General features: G+C 47.5%; 1 protein-coding gene across 4 annotated transcripts in view; it reads right to left on the bottom strand.

Moving 5' to 3' along the window:
• The window catches only part of Eip74ef (Ecdysone-induced protein E74), a 132,708-nt gene that overhangs the window by 26,685 nt on the left and 87,793 nt on the right, over positions 1 to 18,230 (bottom strand). For all 4 annotated transcript variants that reach the window (XM_076376535.1, XM_076376536.1, XM_076376538.1 and 1 more), the window contains 2 exons: positions 2,640 to 2,897; positions 58 to 225 (listed from right to left, as the gene is read on the bottom strand). In XM_076376535.1, coding sequence (XP_076232650.1) covers positions 58 to 225; positions 2,640 to 2,897 — 426 coding nt within the window. The remainder of the gene's footprint in view (positions 1 to 57; positions 226 to 2,639; positions 2,898 to 18,230) is intronic.

The following is an 18,230-nucleotide window of genomic DNA, read 5'->3' as shown; positions in this document are numbered from 1 at the left end:
ATCGAGAGGAGAACGATCTCGACTATCGACGAATATACAATGTTGAAATGAGCTTACCTGACGACAGATGAGAGTGATGGGACGTCAGACTCGGCTGAAGGGACGAGTTAGGGTTGAGCCTGGCCTTCAGCAGGAGATTCGCGTCCTCGTTACCGCCCGAGGACGTGCTGGACTCGACGTCGCTGACTCCGCTGTCCGCGGGACTCGCTGGCAGTGATCCGCTTCCTGTTGTCGCGTGCAACAAAAGAGAGAAGCCTCGTTTGGGTAATTGCGTCTGCAGTGTCTGGATTCAGCGAGCCTGACACTTTCGGGACGATAGCTGTCTTTGGACTGACCCTCTGTGTCATTCTGTATTGTTATTTGAGGCTCGTTAAGGAGGGGTCGACTAATGGATTAGTGTTTATGACTTTATTGCCCTATAATAAACTCTGGAGAGTTTCGAGCCTTGGGTAGGGGTAATTAGACACTTCGGGGGTATTTTTGGGTGTTTTCTCTGTACTTTTGTAGTCTTGTTTTTTTATCTATGTTACTCTGCTTCGTAGATACACATACCTATATGGAATTGGTGTCTTTTTAAGGAGAGTTTAAGGGTTCAGAGAACTCCATATCTCCAATTTTTGAAGAATAAGGAACTCCTAGAATCACAACTTACAATCTCTACCGAATCATAGAAAGGAAACGTGTTCCAATTAAAATCCACGAGACAACCCCTTTAAAAAGCGAAACTTTAAAGCACCCAGAGAAAGAGAGAGAGAGGAGTCCCACGAGGCAGCAAGAAGACGGTCGAATTTCACGGAACACGAGGACGCGATAGGGATTCTTCCGCTCGGTTTCTCGGCTCTTTGTGCCCCTCGATCGAATTAGAGGCAGCTCCGAGGTGGTCCAGAGCAAGCCGCGATCCAGCCTCGCTTTATCGAGCCCCGACCGCCGAACGTGTTTTCGCGTGCGCCGTCAATTAAAGGCATCTTTATGCAACGGGCGAAGGTCATCCGGTCATTGGGTATGCATATCGCTCGTGCTTCCCACGGTCCCTCTCTCTCTCAGCTCGTCGCAGATCCTGTGGACCAAGAGGAAGAGCGACAGAGAGAAAGCCAGAGTCTGGAACCAGTCCTAAAAGGTCCTGGCGGTTCAGACGTCGGTCTGGCCCACCACCGACGCCTCCGTTCCTGACGTGCCTCGGCGTCGCGTTATGCAAAGATCGTGCAAGACTACCGATATTCGTGAATCCTGCACGCCAGCTTTATGCAACGATTATTTCGATAATCGACCACGAGACGAGACTGGGCCTGGTTTGCTCGGGAACTGAACCGGATCGCTCTCTCGTTCCCTGTGTTACTCTTACGCAACGACAGTTTGCGAACACTTTGGGTATTACGACTCCTGCGGATACTGGGCTGTGGTGTCTGGGAGGAACACTCTGGGGGAGACTTGGATAGGGATTTTCTGATGAAGAATAGAGCAGACTTTGGTTTGAGATAGAGGATTAAGTGGTACAGTAGAGCACTGGTTAATGTGGAAATCACTTCTAGATTCATACGATCTCCTTTCTAAGTTACTACTAGCTCTGCATTTATAATGCTGCAATTATTGAGGTTATACTATAATTCATACGTAGTTTAATCACAGAGTTTGGGCTTAAGAAATTTTCTAGAACTAAAGGTCTAATCTGCAATTAAAATCGAATCTATGTGAGCTGTTGGGAGTTCAAGATTGGAAGCATCCGAATATCCCGTATCTTGCTTCAGGGATTCTCCCTACGCGACCCAGAAAAAAAGGAGCCAGCGTCGAGTGAAATCTCTCATCGAGGCGGCACGGGGGAGCCTAGAAATCGATACTGCTGGTCGGCGCGACAGCTAAACAGGAATTTTCGCCTTTTTATTGCCACCTCGTCGTCTCTAGCGATTAATGTCAGCGGCGGGGGAATCGCTGGTCGAACAACCGAGAAACGTCCAATGGGAGCGCGGCTGAATCGCTCTGAACAGCGTGCCCATGAAAACGCGCTGAGAGGAAAGTTCGCCAGCGCGCGATCGGCCAAGCCACACCGGAAGTGATTTCCTGTCGACCATTTACCAACCGGTCGGCGATATAGCTTTTGCTAATGCTACTGCTGCCGATTTCAGGGGAAATGATACGGACTTGCTCGCTGAAAGATCGTTTCGTAATTCGTACTGACACTTCGCTTCTCCCCTCTACTAATTACAGGTTTCCCAATTGTGCATATTGTCTTTGATGACTGCACAGTATGCAAATAATGAGTTTTATGGTTGCAAGAGGAATGACTGATAACTGGAGCAAGGTAGAGATTGCTTCGTTTAGGATACCTTTTGTGTGTACAGTCTTATGAGTGTCGAGGAGTTTAACCCTTGGACGACTGACCCTGGGACAGATCTAATCTGAGTATTTTGTGTATACATTGTACAGATAACGAATAAAGAATAATTTTCCTACATTTTGCATTCGTGTTATTCTCTCACCATCCTTTAGATACATAATACATAATTTTGGCAGAGAAATCTTTAAAGTATATATTAATATAAGCCTAAAAAGACCCACAGTCAGCCTCTTACTCTGGTCGAAGGTTGGTCATTCTAGGGTTAGAGGGAAGTTTGCAAGGGAAAGGACTGAAACGTATGACTGACCTGGCGTACTGGTAGTGGCGATAGTGGCAGTGGTGTAGGGCGGTTGGCCCATCTGAGCGTGGCCAGCCAAGTGGCGGCCATATCCATTCTGCACCCCTAAACCATGTTGCTGGGGATGCTGGGACAGAATACCATGCAACAGCCGAGTTCCCGTGGTGGTCGTCGTCGTACCGGTCGATCCTGGTTCTGCCTTAACGCTCGCGAGGCCTAGTTGCTCCTTTTCGCTCGCGTCGTGAGGCTGCACCTCCCTCGTGTCCACTGAAACAGAAAGATTGAGATGTTAGTGGTATGATAAATAAAAAGAAACCTTCTGATTTATTCCGCATATACCTTCAGAATTGATGGATTCGGAAACTGGAGCCTTAAAGAGTCTTTAACTGCTGAATCAGTATTTAGGAATTTTTAATGAAGTAACAGCTGCAGTTATTTTTATATTGTTACTGTGGTCTAAATTTGAGGATTGCAGAGCAAGTAGGATTGATTTTAGCATCACTCCTAAGTCTGTTACTAGTTAAATTCGGGATGCCATTTTGGTACAGTGTAAAACAGATTTCGATCAGCGATAACGCGAAAGATTCTCAAGTAAAAATCTACGGTAACAGAGTTCCAATTTCCTCTAATCGCTCCACAAGCTCCGTACCGCCTTCAGTACCTATGTATCAACCTTCTCCAGTGTATTTCAGTCCCACCTCAAGGCACACATAACGAGATCGAATCTGGATCATCCAGGGGTCGTGAAAACGCTTTGGCTCTCGGTTGGCCGGCTTCCTAACGGTAGCGGAGGCTGAGGAAGCACGAAAGAAAAGGGGAAAAAAGTAGGCACGGGAGGTGTTCTCGAGGGGCACAGCGCGGCGCTGCGGAGAGGAAGTGAAAGCCGGTGTCTCTCCTTGACCCACTGCAACGTTTCTACCTTCCTTTCAGGCAGTGCCAACCTCGCGGCTTCATTAAGCAATTTCTCGCGGCGACGGCGGGGAAAAATCGACTCGCCGTGGAAAATCGTCGACTCGCGGCTGCCGCCGGATGCTGCGAATCCGCGCCGAGTCGCGCTTTCTTCCGATGGAAACCCTCTTCCTCTCCGTACCTCTCGCTCCTTTCTCCTCGGCCAGAACTGTGCCGACCGCTTTTTACCAGCGTTTACTTTTCGGCGTCCACACGATTAAACGATCCACTGGAGACGATCGTTGCGCAATCGCGTGAGGTCCGCGATATTTGCGCTCCAGACGAGTCTGGTGTCTCGTGAGAAAGCCGATGACGAAACTGTGCCATGGGACCCGGGAGAAAGAGGGAGTTACGTTCGATTTCCTTCTCTCGATTTATGACGACGAGATGTGGCTCGAGTCTCGGGTGCCACCGCACAATGTTGAAGAGATTCGTGTATGAGGTTGTTAACTGTTACTTAATATGATGGGGTTGCGGTATTTATGGCAGCACTTTAAGAGTCGAGGAAAATTCCTTAGAAATTGTATCACATACCACACATAAAAATGTGTTAACATTAAGCCATTGAAGTCTTTTGTAGAATTTACAAAAGTTTACAGTGACTCTAATGTAAGAAAAGAGTGTTTTTAATTCCCTTTTTATATACAAGTATTCGCACTCGAAGTAGCCGAGATCATGATCGCAGGCACTATAATTCAGGACTGAGCAGAGTTCGCTGGCAGGAAGTGGAGGTCAAAATTCTCAAGGAAGTCGATCATCAGGGGGTGAAGAAGAGCAAGCGAGTTTGAGAGGCCGATCCGCGATAAATATCTCTGGATCCGACGTCACGGGACGGATCCGTGAATTGAATCGGCAATTATGATCACGTAGATCGAGCCCACGGCTGTGTTTAGCTGGACGCGCGGGGGGCTGGCAAACGATCGGTTTCTTCTCGGGGAGGAACAGATGCGAGCATCGCCGAGGAGAAGGACGAGGTAGAAGGAAGAAGGGGGAACAAAGGGAAAAACTGGAGAGGCGAAAAAGTCGGGGAGGGAAGAATAATGAGAGAAGTCACGGACGGCGAGCGAAACGAGCCTGCTGCTGCTCGTAATTTTCTGGAACGCCGGCGTTCGCTCTGACGTAAGCTCGAATATCCGGTTCTACGCGATATTCGATGCAGCTATAATCTCGCGTTCTCGATTTTTCCCTCCCTGGCCGCGGAGCCACGCGCAAAATTGGATAGACGAGCTTTTACCGATCTCTAATGCGGAGAGAGCTCTGGCGTCGATCGTTTTCACTAGATCGAGAGGATCGCGGTCGAACCTGCTCCTACGACGCCTCGATTGATGTTCTATGAAAGTTGACGGGCAAAAAAATTAACCTGCTCCGCGAGACTAATTAACGCTTCGGCTATTTCTATTCCTAGTAGACTGAGTGATAGATTAAAGAAAATGTAATACCTATGTGGTTCAAGGAAATCATCTTTAATCTAGCGGTGCAACATAACTGCAATTATTTTATCTACTTTTATCATTTCGTTGCCTATTACACTCACATTGAATTTAAGCTTCTAATAAGTCTGTAATAAACAATTTCTGAACCTTTTCTATTCCTCAACCCCATCAAAGAATTTGGAATCTAGAGGCACATCTTTGAAGCGGAAACGGCGCCTTGGAGCGGAAGTCAGCGTAGATGGTATCATACTGGCAGGGAGTTTAAGGATCCCGTTTGACCTCCGTTAACCCTGAAGCACACCCTTAACGAGGGTGCATTTCAGATCAGCGTTCCTCGTCGGACGACGTGGTCCGCGCGACTGAATTATTCCTGCACGCTTCCTCTCTCGACGAATCGAACTTTTAAATAAACCGCTTGTTACGCCTACCAATGCACCGCCGTTTTCTCCTTGTCGTTGTCTCGACCGTAATAACATTGATTCGACTCGAATCGCCGACAATTTCGACGTCGAAACCGCTACTTTGCCGACGAGGGTTTCCTTTTTAAGAGGCAGTGGGGAGGATGTCTCCGATCGCGACGCGAAAATGTTTCCCTCAAACTTTCATGAAACCCTATCGCGACGAAATTAATCATTTAGGGGAAGAAGAAGCTCTGGATCGAAGTTCTGGCGAAATTATGGGCAAATTCGTGTTACCACGGACGAGATTCATGCACAGAATTTCAACCCCAATATTTTACTGCAATTTTTATTAGAGAGGGTGCTTTGCAAAATATAGATTCTACATAACAACAAGGGGTGATTTTTCGTGAGAAAAGTCAACTGGAAATGAAGAACATAATTGTTATTTAAGAGTACCTCTATTTTTAATATCGATTTTCCGAAAAGGGAGGCTCTATTTTACAAAATTTAATTTTCATTTTCGATTCCCTTTTTCATGAAGCCTCCAATTTAAAAAGGTCTTGTTGCTCAATTGTATTACACTTTGTGGACCACCCTCTACCTCTCTGAACCTACAAAAAAATACTCAATATAGTCGGTGCCATTACGAGCACGCGTTTCTAGCAACCCTGCGAATCCTTTGGTTAGAAACACTGAACAAAGTATCGGAGGAAACTCCAATTTAGTTCCCCGGCTTTGGCCTCTAACGATCCATGCCAGTTCGATGCAGACGTTTAATTAATTCGTTAACGAACACCTCTGCTCCGCGGCTAACGATTAAACCAGAGGTGAGCGCGCGGCAAAATACGAAATAAACGGCGTCGCGGCGGCCTCGACGCGCGGCCGCGAACGATTAATCGCCTCCCCTCGAGCCCCGAGGCGAACGATCGCCTCGCAGCCGGTCTCGAGGATCGCTTTTCACGATCTTCGGCCATCTTAATTGCGAGTAGCCGACCGTGCCGCCTCGTTAGCCGCGGATCGAGTCTCCGACCGGAGGTTCCGCAGCGGTTCGACCTTGCTTGACCTTGACTCGCCCTCCACGCCCGCGGGGAGGGTGGCTTGTCTAGCCGCATCGACCGAACGACCCCCCTGTCGCGAGTTTCAATAATCAAATATTTTTTTTTATCTTACTTTGCGCGCCACGGCTCTTCAATCACCTATGGAGTCGATGGGAAGATAATTGTGGCTTTAATGAACCACTGAAGGTGGATGCAATGATGGAAGAAACTTGAGGAAGTGGGGTGGGGATAACTGACTTGTATTCCAAAGCCTCGGCTATTAAGTAAATGGACTTGGAGCTCTTGGTATGATAAATGGGGAGAGAATATTCAAAAATTCACTACTAAATATGTGAGTAAAAGAAAAAAAATGGAGTATTACCCAAGTGTCACAAATTGGGACCAAGTCCGAGAAATTGGGCCTAACGAGTGCTCAGAAAAGAGGGAAGTCATTCTTTCACAAAACCTGAGAAATTGGGCCTGACGAGTGCTCAGAGAAAAGGGTTCCATATTCCTCTACGAAAGCCAGCAATTTCGTCTCCATAATTACCACTATATTGAAGCTTCAAACCCATACAGATAAAAAGGAAATGCAAATACTCAATCCCCCAGCACAAACGGCGCCAAAAGGCAGGATATGCAAACGAGCGATTGCATTTGTACCATATTCCTCTTTCCTCACTTCCTCGGGCTCTGTCGAAAGAGCGAGCGCATCGCTCAGCGCGCAATCGTCGTCCCTCCGCGTTCGTTCACGAATCAGGCCCCATCACTGAGTCCGTTCGGTTCCAGCGTGCGCGCGGGCGCGCACGTACACGCGCAGTACGTAAGGTCAGCGTTTGCCCGGGCCACGCACTTTCTCGTCGCGCGTGTACAAGCTCGCACGCACACAGACCTTCCGGCCGAGCGGGCATTGCGTAACGGTAACGACTCTCTCTTTCTATGTGACATCACGCGGCTGCCTCGGATATCTGAGCGTGTGTGCGTGTCAGTCCTCCGATGAAAGCAACGGCGCGAGCGATTTCGTGAATCGACTGACTGGCCCACTGGGCCCGCTCGCCACGCGCCTGCGCGCCATCGAGCGTGCGTGCGCTCGAATGAAATTGAAAGTTATTACCGTGGCACTGTCCTGAATTTGACGCTCTCGATTCGCGGGGGAATTTTCATCACTCCTGAGAGCTTGGGTCAGTGTTCCTAGGGCCCTACAGAAGGTTCAAAGTTTTTGGAATCTAGAATGTTGCGAAGTTTGCAAGTGTTTGGGCTTTAGTGATTTATGCTGATCAGCTAGAGAATTTGGGTTTAATAAGATTTTTGAGATTAAAATTTTTTTAGAGTATGTGTCCCATATACTGTAGACAATATTTTTTTTTTTCAAGTTTATCTGAATAACTGAATCCAAGCTTGAATGGAAGTCGACAGAGAGGCCCTGTCAATTCATGCCTACTCTTTTACTTTTCCAAGAACGAGCACTTAACAAGCAGACACGTCAGAATCGCGAAAGTAAAAACACCTGCAAGTTTTGGAGTCCGATGTCTCGTGACGAGAGAGAATTTTGTCAGAGGAATTCGTGGAAGAGGGACGAGTCAAGGTTCCCCGACGAACGACAGAAGGGAATTACGGCCGTGAAATGACTGAAGCATTTTCGCGGCCGTTGCAGGTGCAGCTGCACGCACCTGTGGTTACGTGCACGAGAGAATGGTAGGCGTGGAAATCACTGCTCTTGTCTTCGCTCGAGAAAGTGTCCCTCGGTTGCAGAGTCGTGAAACTCTTGGAACACTTCCTACACATATAATAGAAGCTTTCGAAACATGACACAGATATGTCACCTACTGTGAAAATTCGAGGAAAAATTATCCTTATTTCAGATATTAAAGTGAAACTAAAATATTTTTCCCCGATGCTCTAGGCCTGCAAAGACGGATAGTTTTCAATTGTGAAGGCATTGTGCAAATGCAAGTCTCCCGCACAAAGTTAATGGGCCCCGTGGTCCCCGATTTCGGCAGACCTGCGAACTCATTTCGCCATGTCGAGCAGCCTTTGACTCGTCGCGGTTCGTTATTGGCCGAGTTATGTAATACCGTGCGCACAGAATGGTGCCAGCACGCTTTCTCGCCCGCGATCGTCGAGTCTCGATCGAAGCTGATCAAAAACTTCGCTGCTCGAGACAGTGTCGATGGCGGACGAGGCAAATTGGTGGTAATTAAGCGCCCCGCTCGCCTCTGAATGTTTCATGTCCTAGACGATCGTGTTTAATTCATGAGCGGCAGGTGAGCGCCGTCTCCGCGACTGGAATTTAAACGTTTCCTTTTTTCGAAGCCAGTCGAGGAATTATCGTTCCGCGGCGTCTCGATTCCAAGGCTCGACAGGAGACTGGGCACGCGATCGTTGACTTTAAAACGCCCACGAAGATCGATAAGAGGGTCAGCGATTTCCTGGCGACAGGAATTCTATATCTCAGAAACAAAACTGATCACCTATGAAATAATACGCTAAATACATAGGAACACTTTGTTCATTTCAAGAACAGAAAGCTGAAACTACAAAGAATATAAAAGAACTACTGATATATCACTGACTATTACTACTTGTATTTTCTAGCCCTTCATAGACAAGCTAAAATTTGACCAGGGCACTAAACCCATTGAACTATTACACATAACTACTATTCGTAACTCATAAGAAGTCCTTTGGAAACCCCTAGAGTCAATACTTTTCGAGTGACTTCTCGCGCGACAAGAATAGCCCATCATTTCTTCTGCTTTTCATTATTTCCACAAAATCGATCGCTTCATCTGGTATTAATAGACCATCAGAGTTCCAACGCTGACGAGGCACCGAAGACACAGTTAACCAAGGCCTCCTCGGCATCGCGAATTGCCAAAGCCGGAAATTTCGATACCGGAAACGACTCGACGGCCGCGCGGCGCGCCTCGCTGTGTCTGTGCGCGACCCACTTCCTCCGTCGAAACCGAGAGTGCTTCTGCCGCTTCGTGTGCTCGTTTCTCCGTGTGCGCGCGCGCCAGTGTGCGTGGCGAGTGGGTGTTTCGCGTAAAGAGCCCTGTGGCCGTTATCGCGCGGAGAAACGATCGGGAGCGTCGGGCTCGGGCCAAACAGGAAATGTTCGATTCCACGGAAGTCTCGTTACGCCCTCCCCCTTGGCCCCCCTGCCCTCCTCTTCTTTCTTTTCGGCGGCGGGATCGCGTTATTGGCCTTTAAAGCCGCCCCGTTGAGGGCCAGATTGATGTCAATTGGCGGGACACGGGCTTCTGCGCAGGGCCTTTATTCGTCGGGCTTTTTTTATTCGTTTATGACCGAGCGAGTGGGCTTTGTTTATGAGTGCTGCGAAATGGAATATCTGGGCGTGGCGAATTTGGGCTGGTGAATTTTGTTTGGGGAAGACTGGTCAAGAATTTGCAAACTAAAATTTTGGAGATACTGGATATATAAATTAGTGAGGTGCCCTGTTTTTTTTAGAAAATTCTGTATTTATGTTAGAAGAAAATTAATATGTGATTTTTCTTTGGGTAGCCAATACCTGAGAATTACGAAAGAGCGGGAGAAGATTTGAATTTAAAATATCTGAAGATATAACTAGTTTAGTTTCAGAACGCTGGAGTAATTTTTGAACGCTGAAGCACCTAGTACTTCCTATTAAGAGAACTGTCTACAAGAGAAAAACTGAAAAATAAAGTGAAGAATATAAAAATACACAGAACAGTAGTTTCCACGACTCCTATCTCCGATCCACGTGAACGAATCTAAGTCACGGTGAAACAAGATATGAAAAATACTAACCGCGAAAGTACGTATTCAGATTACTGAACGCAGGAATCGGCTATCGGTCTAATAACAGGGCGCAAGAGATAACAGCAGCCGTACTAAAAGCAAAGGAATGTTCGTCGAAAAAAATACGAAGATGGTATAGCGGCAGTAATCGATGCAAAAAGCGCTGTTTACACTGGCAAACGGAACTGCTCCCTATCGCCGAGGGTCAGCAGCAAAAATAAAAAAAGAGAGAGGAGAATCAGTGATTCTTTATCTACTCGCGGTATCGGGAGACCCAAATGACGCGAGATTCGAGAGAAGGCGAAGCGTAGAGGGCAAAGGCCGAACGAAAGCGAAACCGTGCTCCCCATTCCTCGCGGAGATGAACTTCGAATCGAGTTTGTCCAGGTGCGCGTGGGTAGAACGCTCTATCGCTCAGCGATCCCAGTTACTCGATTCGAAAGGCCGGTGTGTCGAAACAGGAAAAAGTGGGTCACAGAGGCAGGGACGATCGCGCGTATCGAAACCGTCGTCGGAGGGGTTCCATTCAACCGAGAAACTCTAGGAGAGCCACCCCTGCGCAGCCTTGAGAAGCAAGGGATATTCGCGACCTGGTCGCGCGCCCACCTTCTTTCCCAAGCGTTTTCACCGTGACATTTCTCCTTCGAGAAAGAGGAAACGACTGCGCCGCCAGCGTCCCTGACCCATTTCCCCGACCGACTGAATGGTCGTCGACGACCAGCCACGCTTCATCCACCCATTGTCCCGCGCAGAGAATCGGCTCAGAGAACGCGCGGGTGCTTCAACTTGCACGCCCACTTCCCTTTGACCCGCTCCGAAGAAAAAGGAGGAATTGTCGGGGCGAAAACGGTAAAAGTGTAACGACGGTGTATCGGGTTCGAGGGTGGGGAGGTAATCGTGTCAGGTTCGTGGAATAGAGGATCTAGATTCAGCCTTGAGGGAAGGGGATACGGGGGGAGTTCTGTTGGAGAATTGTGGGTGGTTTCAGAGCTGTAACATTCAGTTTTAAATTATTCCTTCTTTTCTCAAAAGATCAACCTTTTTTACGATACCTAATAAACACAAAATTTCTTGTTAAACTAAATACAAAACTTCTATCTACTAAGATATTAATAAAACAAATTCCCTCCATTATATATTCTTAATACTCACTCAAGTAATTAAACAGAAGCTACAGCTTACTCAATTTTCCACAATCCCCAAGCTTCAGCAACTCCCTCAACTCTCTCCCTGCTTCTCCTACCTCAGTCTAAAAAATTCCTTTCTCACGGGGGTGATCGGCACATGGGGCTCAAGGCTGTCCCGTTAAAAGGCCACGAATGAAACTGGGTTATCCTAGCAGGGTCTGCGGCGTTTCTAACGGTACGTATCCAGAATCCAGGTAGAAAAGAGACGTGTAACTTTTCCTCGGATGCTGGGCCAGATGCTGCGAGCAGGCTTTTAGGCGTTATCTTCTCATCCTAACGGGACCCTGAGACAGGGTTGACGCGACGTGCCGATCTACCCCTGTGTCGCGATCGGACACGAGATCTCTCTAGAAATCGAGTCTCGGGCGGAGAAAGCGGCTCGTTTCACCTGGCTCAATTCTATTCGGGAAAACTCTTCCGGCTGGCGAAAGAATTTAAACGAAGGACCGTCTGGTTATATCTGCCGCCATTAACAATCCGGTTGGCTCTCGTTCGCTGGGCCACCGTTAAAGGCGAGTTGCGCAACGACGAGAGAATCTAATTTCTTAATTGCGTAACAGACACGCGGTTCAAAGGAACATGCCCGTGTCGCGCTGGAATTTCGCGGACTTTCTTTTCTTTGGCCTCCTGGAACCTTAAGGTATCTCGCTAGCTAAAACTTGCTCCTAGGATTTTAATTCAACGGTGGATACAGTTGGAATAGTATGAGGAGTCTCATCAGTGCTCATACAGAGCAACTATTATGGGAAACTACAGAGTGAAATAAAAATCTGAGATTCAATTGAATTTGAAATTTAAGTGAACACAGTCCTCAGAGTTCTCATAGACTTTACAATCCTCAGAGTACACAGAGTCCTCAAAGTAGTACCACAGAGTTACCTTGGTCCTCTCCAGAAAATTTTCAAAATTGTCCCCAGTGTAGACCCCCAATGTAAGACTCCTAACCGAGCCATCTGTCGCAAGAGCCTCTCAGAGAATTCATCGCCGAGGGAGATAAAAAAAGGAGGTCCCGTCAGATTCCCATTAAAGGTCAGTGTCCAGTCGGCGAATCGGCTGCGGGTCGAGGTCCATCAGTCGTCGTCGGGTGGCCCGTTAATTCGCGTCGACGGCCTCGACGCAACGAGGGAACAGGAAAAAGGTGTCAAGGACGTGGCTGGTCAGGAACGCGGAGAAGAACGCGTCGACGTGGAATCGAGGCGAGTAGCGGCGTATCGCGCTCGCGTTTGATTAGAAAATAGTGATTACCCTCGCGGCTGGTCTACTATATTGTATAACGAGATCGACCGCGGCTGGTAACGATGCACGTACACAAGCTCGCGTTCCCCGTATTACATAATGCTAAATGCCGCACCGTTGTCCGCGAGATGATATAATAACGCCGCGACGGGCGACACGCTCGCGTTTACGCCTGTGTACGTGCCTCGGGCTCGCGAGACCAGCCGCCTCGATCGCGTAACCAACAGTTAACTCGCAAATTATCGGTCATTATACTTAGCTTCAATTTTTTCTAATCGACGCGGACGCTTATCGCAACGTGACGCGACGCGAACGAGGTTCGACACTCGCCGCACGGCTTTTTTCAATTTACCCGCGAAAGCTTCGCGACTCCGTTCACTTTACTTTTTCACATTCACGGAATACTGTTTTTCGTGTGGTTTTTTCGAGAGATATAATTGTGTAACAGAAATCTGTGAGTGATAGTTTCCTGGAGAGTAGGTTTCTGAGAAAATTTCTAGATTGATAGATGTGAGTCACAAAGGGGTGGCTAAATTATTTAATAAAACAGGTACTACCTAGTCATTAATTATTATTTAGACCACGAATCTTGAATTCTAAGAATTCAAGTTCCTCTCACCCTCAGAGCTGAATTAAAAAAATTCTCCCTTTAGCTCCAACTATTACAAAAAGCTCCTACTCAAGTATGAAAGCTAGAAAAAGATTTGTACACGAGTAAAATTACCTACAATCTCCAATAAATTTTCTCATCGCGCCCACTCGACATTAACAATATCATTCACCTTCGTCGCAAATAACATTAAACACATCATCGCGAATGAAACGACCATCCCACCAGCGGGATCAGTAAAAGGTACCGAGGATCGAGGCAACCAATGCGCGATAACGTTCCCCAGTTTTTCCTCGAAGGGAAAAAGAGCCGTGAACCCGATTGCACAGGATCCTCGGCTGCGTTTGCCCACGCCGCTTCTGCCGGCGAGATGAACGCGAGCGGAGGGGCGAGTACACCTCGTTGCTATAATAGTCTAGGTAGCTCTAGCGTAGGCTCGCCTAGCCTACAACACGCTTTACTATGTAGGTCAGGGCTGGTGCATTCAACGAGCGCGCTGCTCTTCCTCTATGCACCGTTCGCGCGTACCTACAGCGAGCGATCGAGCCAGGCCCCTCGCCTCCCACCCTCGCCGCGACGACCAGCGTTCCTTTCCTTCGCTTCGCCGAGCATCTAGCGGGTGTTCTGTTTCATTCCGCCTATTCTGCCCCCTTTCAAATGGCTACACTTTTCAATCGCTGGTTGCTAAATATTCCCTAAATATATTTCTGTGTAAGGTGATTCGAATGGGAGGTCCGAGAGAGGGTTGATAAGGGAGTCCTCAAGATTAAAGGGGGAATAGATGAAAGGTGAAAGGAAGTGTTGAGGTATTCTGCTTTTCAATTGTGATGGGATTGAAAATTGTGGAAATTTGAGTCGATTCGAGATTCTCGAAGAATTAGATATGTGGACAGGGATGGTATGATACCTGCTGCACAGTGATGTTTCGAGATAGAAAGGAAACACTTCGAATGAGATGATACATAGTCTTACAGATGAGTTTATATCGCGAGAGACAAGTTTCTAACTTCAAATTATACTTATAGTACTGGTTCTTTAATCTTAACTTTATCAGAGTTAGTGCTCCTGGATATAAGTGGAACTGTTTCGTTAAAAATACTAAAATACCTAGTTTCAAGATAGCACCGATCTTATACCAAGTACTGTATCGTTCCACGAATCGAGGTTTCCCGAAGCTCAAGGCATTTCCACAGTTAAATTGGCTCTCTGTCCGTTCGATTGCGTTTCTCGGATTTCCCGCAACCAGGGGTGGGGTTAATAACGCGGTTACGTCGGCTAATTAATCGCTCAGCTTCCGAGCGATTCTTTCAGGGCCGGTGGTAATTAACGCGCCCCCCTTGCGAGCTTATCGATCCCTCTACAGGGTGTCCCTTCTCGTCGTTAATTGGCCCGATTCCGTGAATTGTCAGCCTGGATCTTTCGAGATCGACCGTGAAACAATATCCACAGAAACAACGTGATCCTTATCGATCGTCTACAATATTTATTCTAGATATCGAGAGAGTCGTCGCGTTGCCATGAGCAGGTTCGTCGCACCGAGTCGCATGGAGAAAAATGTTAAGCTCAAAGTATTGAAGTCTCTCATACAATTTATGAAAGTGCATAATAGAGTACATACTAACAGAGGTCTGAGTTAATAGAATCAGTAAGAGTCAACTTTGTAGATTCAATAAAGCTTAGGGTGTGAACACATTACTGTCACGTCACACGAACTCACGTTACATATAGCAAAAGAGGTTGAAACCTCAGCTCACACTATGGATTTACTATAGTGTGTAACGTGAGTTCACGTGACGTGACAGCAATGTGTCGCAACGTTACTGTAGTCGAGCTACCTTCGTTAATTTTACAGAGGTCTATAAGAGATCCTATATAAATCTACCCTGCTTAAATCTACTTAAGAAACTCTCGCAAGACCTGTATCGATCATCTTCCTCCGTGCAGGCCCCACAGCAGGAACCTGATAAAGGTGGCAATCGTGGCTCTGATAGCCCGTGATGCAAATGACCGTAGAGTACGCGTAGAAGTGCACGTACTCCGCGGAGGTTAATTCGGACTCGCGGCAAAACCCGCAGACGTAACGTGTCAAGGTGAGGTCAATTGCTTCTCGAGAAGGAATCGTTTAAACGCGAGACCAGCTCAAAGGGGAGGTCCGAGGCTTCACCTATTCCGAACCGGTGGGCTCTTCCATCAAGTGCCCCCTCCTACCACGCGCCGATGAGTCTTTGCCCCAGATCCGAGCGCGAGCTGTCCCTTTTCCGTATTGGCTCGCGCGGGAAAGGAATTTGATTAATTCTGACCCCATCAAGGGGATCTGTACGCTTGCCAAAGACGTCTGTCCTAATGTTAACGTCTCCTTCGAACTGACCTATACTCCGGCCGAAGTCGAGGTGGCTTCTATGTATATTTCTAATAGGATACGGAATATAAATTCTCTGTACATTCTTTCGTACGAGTATTTGATTAATTTTATCTTTTCTCAAAGATTCACTTTCATTCCACAAACACAGCGATTCGCGAGTGTCTCCACAGAGCCTGATAAAATTCTGATGTTCAAATTCTCCAGAGGATTTACTCGAGACAAAATCGCCCATGAAGGCCATTAATAAATCACGCAGAAACAAGCTCACACATGACAAAAATGATTACAAACAATTAATGTTTAGAATATCTGCGAAGAAATCGCCGAATCACCGTCCTCCAAAGATCCCCGACTCCCGAGCCCTGGACCTCCAAAGTGTCAATGCACGCGCTATCATAAACGTCCCCAAGAGCGTGCAGTTCGCGCCAATAAATCCATCCGTCTATTTTTACGAAGGATCACGCTCCACTTTCATTAACCGCGGCGCGTGCCAAGTGTCAGGCGTTCGTGCAATTGGGACACCCGGTAGACGAAGGTAAGCGTCTCCGTGCCAACGTTCCAATAACCACCCAAGAGCACAAGGACAGTCTACCCCAGTTTTCCTATTGCGACCGCCTACGGCACACGTCCTTCACCCCCTCCGTGCCCTCCTCTCGCCCCCCTTTCCAACCCCTCTTATTCTCGTAGGGGGCTCTCTCTCTCTTCCGGGCCGATCGGCGCGGAAAATGCCGCGGAAAATCGATGCAAGCCTGGACGAGAGGAAATTCGTGAGGCGTGAGACCACGGATAAAAGGGTGGACCTCGGCGCGCGGAAAGGGCGAGCAGAGCTGAACCGAGGGTGATCATCCCCTTGGTCAAAGACGAACGAAGAAACGCCTCGCCAAGGAGGAACGAGCAGGGGCGAGTCGCGGCGAGGAGGAAACCCCGCGACGAGATCGCTTCCTTTCCTCCAGCGGCTATAAAAAAGCCGCTCGATGGCGTCGAAGGTTGACAGAGGTCGGGGAAAGCGAATATCGAGATCTCCGCGCGGGGGAAATGGAGTGAAATTGATTTCGACGAGGGTATGGTTATAGGCGAGAATTGAGATCTGGAAGATTTTGTGGTTTCGAAGTTTTGGAACATTTTGAGGTGTGTCTCGAGGCTGCAGCGTGGGTGGTACTAAGCTGGCTTGATTACCGAATTTGTTTGTTTTCTGATTGCGAGGTTTTTACGATCTGATGCAATGTAATGATACTTAGGATTGTTGTGCTCGCTTTGCAAGTGGGTGGCTCTGGGTGACACAGTACATAGAGGGATGAGGAGGCTAACTGATAAATGACGGCTGTGTGAGCGTAATATACCGTTTTCTGAAGCTTGAACTTGGGACGATTACCCGAAAAGCCTGGAATATAGGTCAGTATCGAGGACGCGATGGAAAACGATTCGAAATCTGGGAGCACGTGAGCGTTCGCTTTATCGATATCAACGAGTATCTAATATCGCTCGAGATCAGCTGGACTCGAGCTGGCTCGCGGCCAAATGCTGGTTTTTTATCGCTTTATTTCCTCGCTGCTTGCGCGTATCGCGATAACAATCTGTTTCTATGATTCTATGTTCCTAAGGATTTACAGTGTTCCTCCACAAAAACTGAATCTAAACAGCGAGAGTCGAGAGTCATTTCACAGATTCAACTTTCTACCAGCGACTCAAGGGAGAAAATTCTCCTTGCAAGTTCGTGAAAGCTGGAGCAATTAGCTTCGAGACGAACTTCTCGAACTCGAGCAGAACAGAATCTTATCAGTCGCAAGAGGATCGTTTGATCGATCTACCTCAAACTCCCACTAAAAAGAGTATTTTCTTCAAGGAAGTCTCCTAAGAAGAGACTCTGTCAAAGACGTTCGAGCAAGGGACAAAGCTCGTAGGTACGAAAAAACGTCTAGGATTCACGTTCCAGAGAAAAGGAGGGAAAGGTGTCGGTGGAAGACACGAAGGAGGGTAAAGCAGACAGGAAGTTAGTCCTTCCTTCCTCGCCGGGCCAATATCCTGAATCACAATGAGCTGGCGCTTCCTCGAAGCGTCTATTTAAATACAGCCACCCGCCGACGCTTTCCATATATCGTTTCAATAATAGTCCCCCAGCAACAGTATTGCACTGACGGAAGCATGCGGGACGACTCTGCGATCAGCGTCTTATCATCGTTCAAACAACGAGCCTATTCGGGGGAGAGGAATCATCACGAATGGGCTATAACGTTAAATGATTAAGGGGGATCACTAGGGAGAAGTTGTGTAGAATGATGCAAGAGATTCTTTGGGTCTCGTGCAAAGTCACTGAAGCTGGAATTTGATAGTTAAATGAGGCTGGTGATAGATAGTAGAAGAAGAAAGGTTGGACAGAATGCTTGGAAAAATGCTTGGGGAGGGTCGAACCTTTTACACACTGCAGTGTGTATATAGAGATCATGGGGAAATAATTATTGAATATGTTCCTAGGCACTTATAAGAATTCCATACATGGGAGCACCCTGTGTAAGACATGCCTCATGAGAAGGTTCCTGGAAAGCATTCCAGGCAGTGCTTTTCAAGAGACTTCTCATGGAACGAATATCTAAACTCTAGAGACC

Source organism: Calliopsis andreniformis, chromosome 4, assembly GCF_051401765.1.
Source record: "Calliopsis andreniformis isolate RMS-2024a chromosome 4, iyCalAndr_principal, whole genome shotgun sequence".
Classification (NCBI taxonomy): domain Eukaryota; kingdom Metazoa; phylum Arthropoda; class Insecta; order Hymenoptera; family Andrenidae; genus Calliopsis; species Calliopsis andreniformis.
Note: the sequence above shows the minus strand (reverse complement) of the source record. Positions and strands in the feature narration are given on the sequence as shown.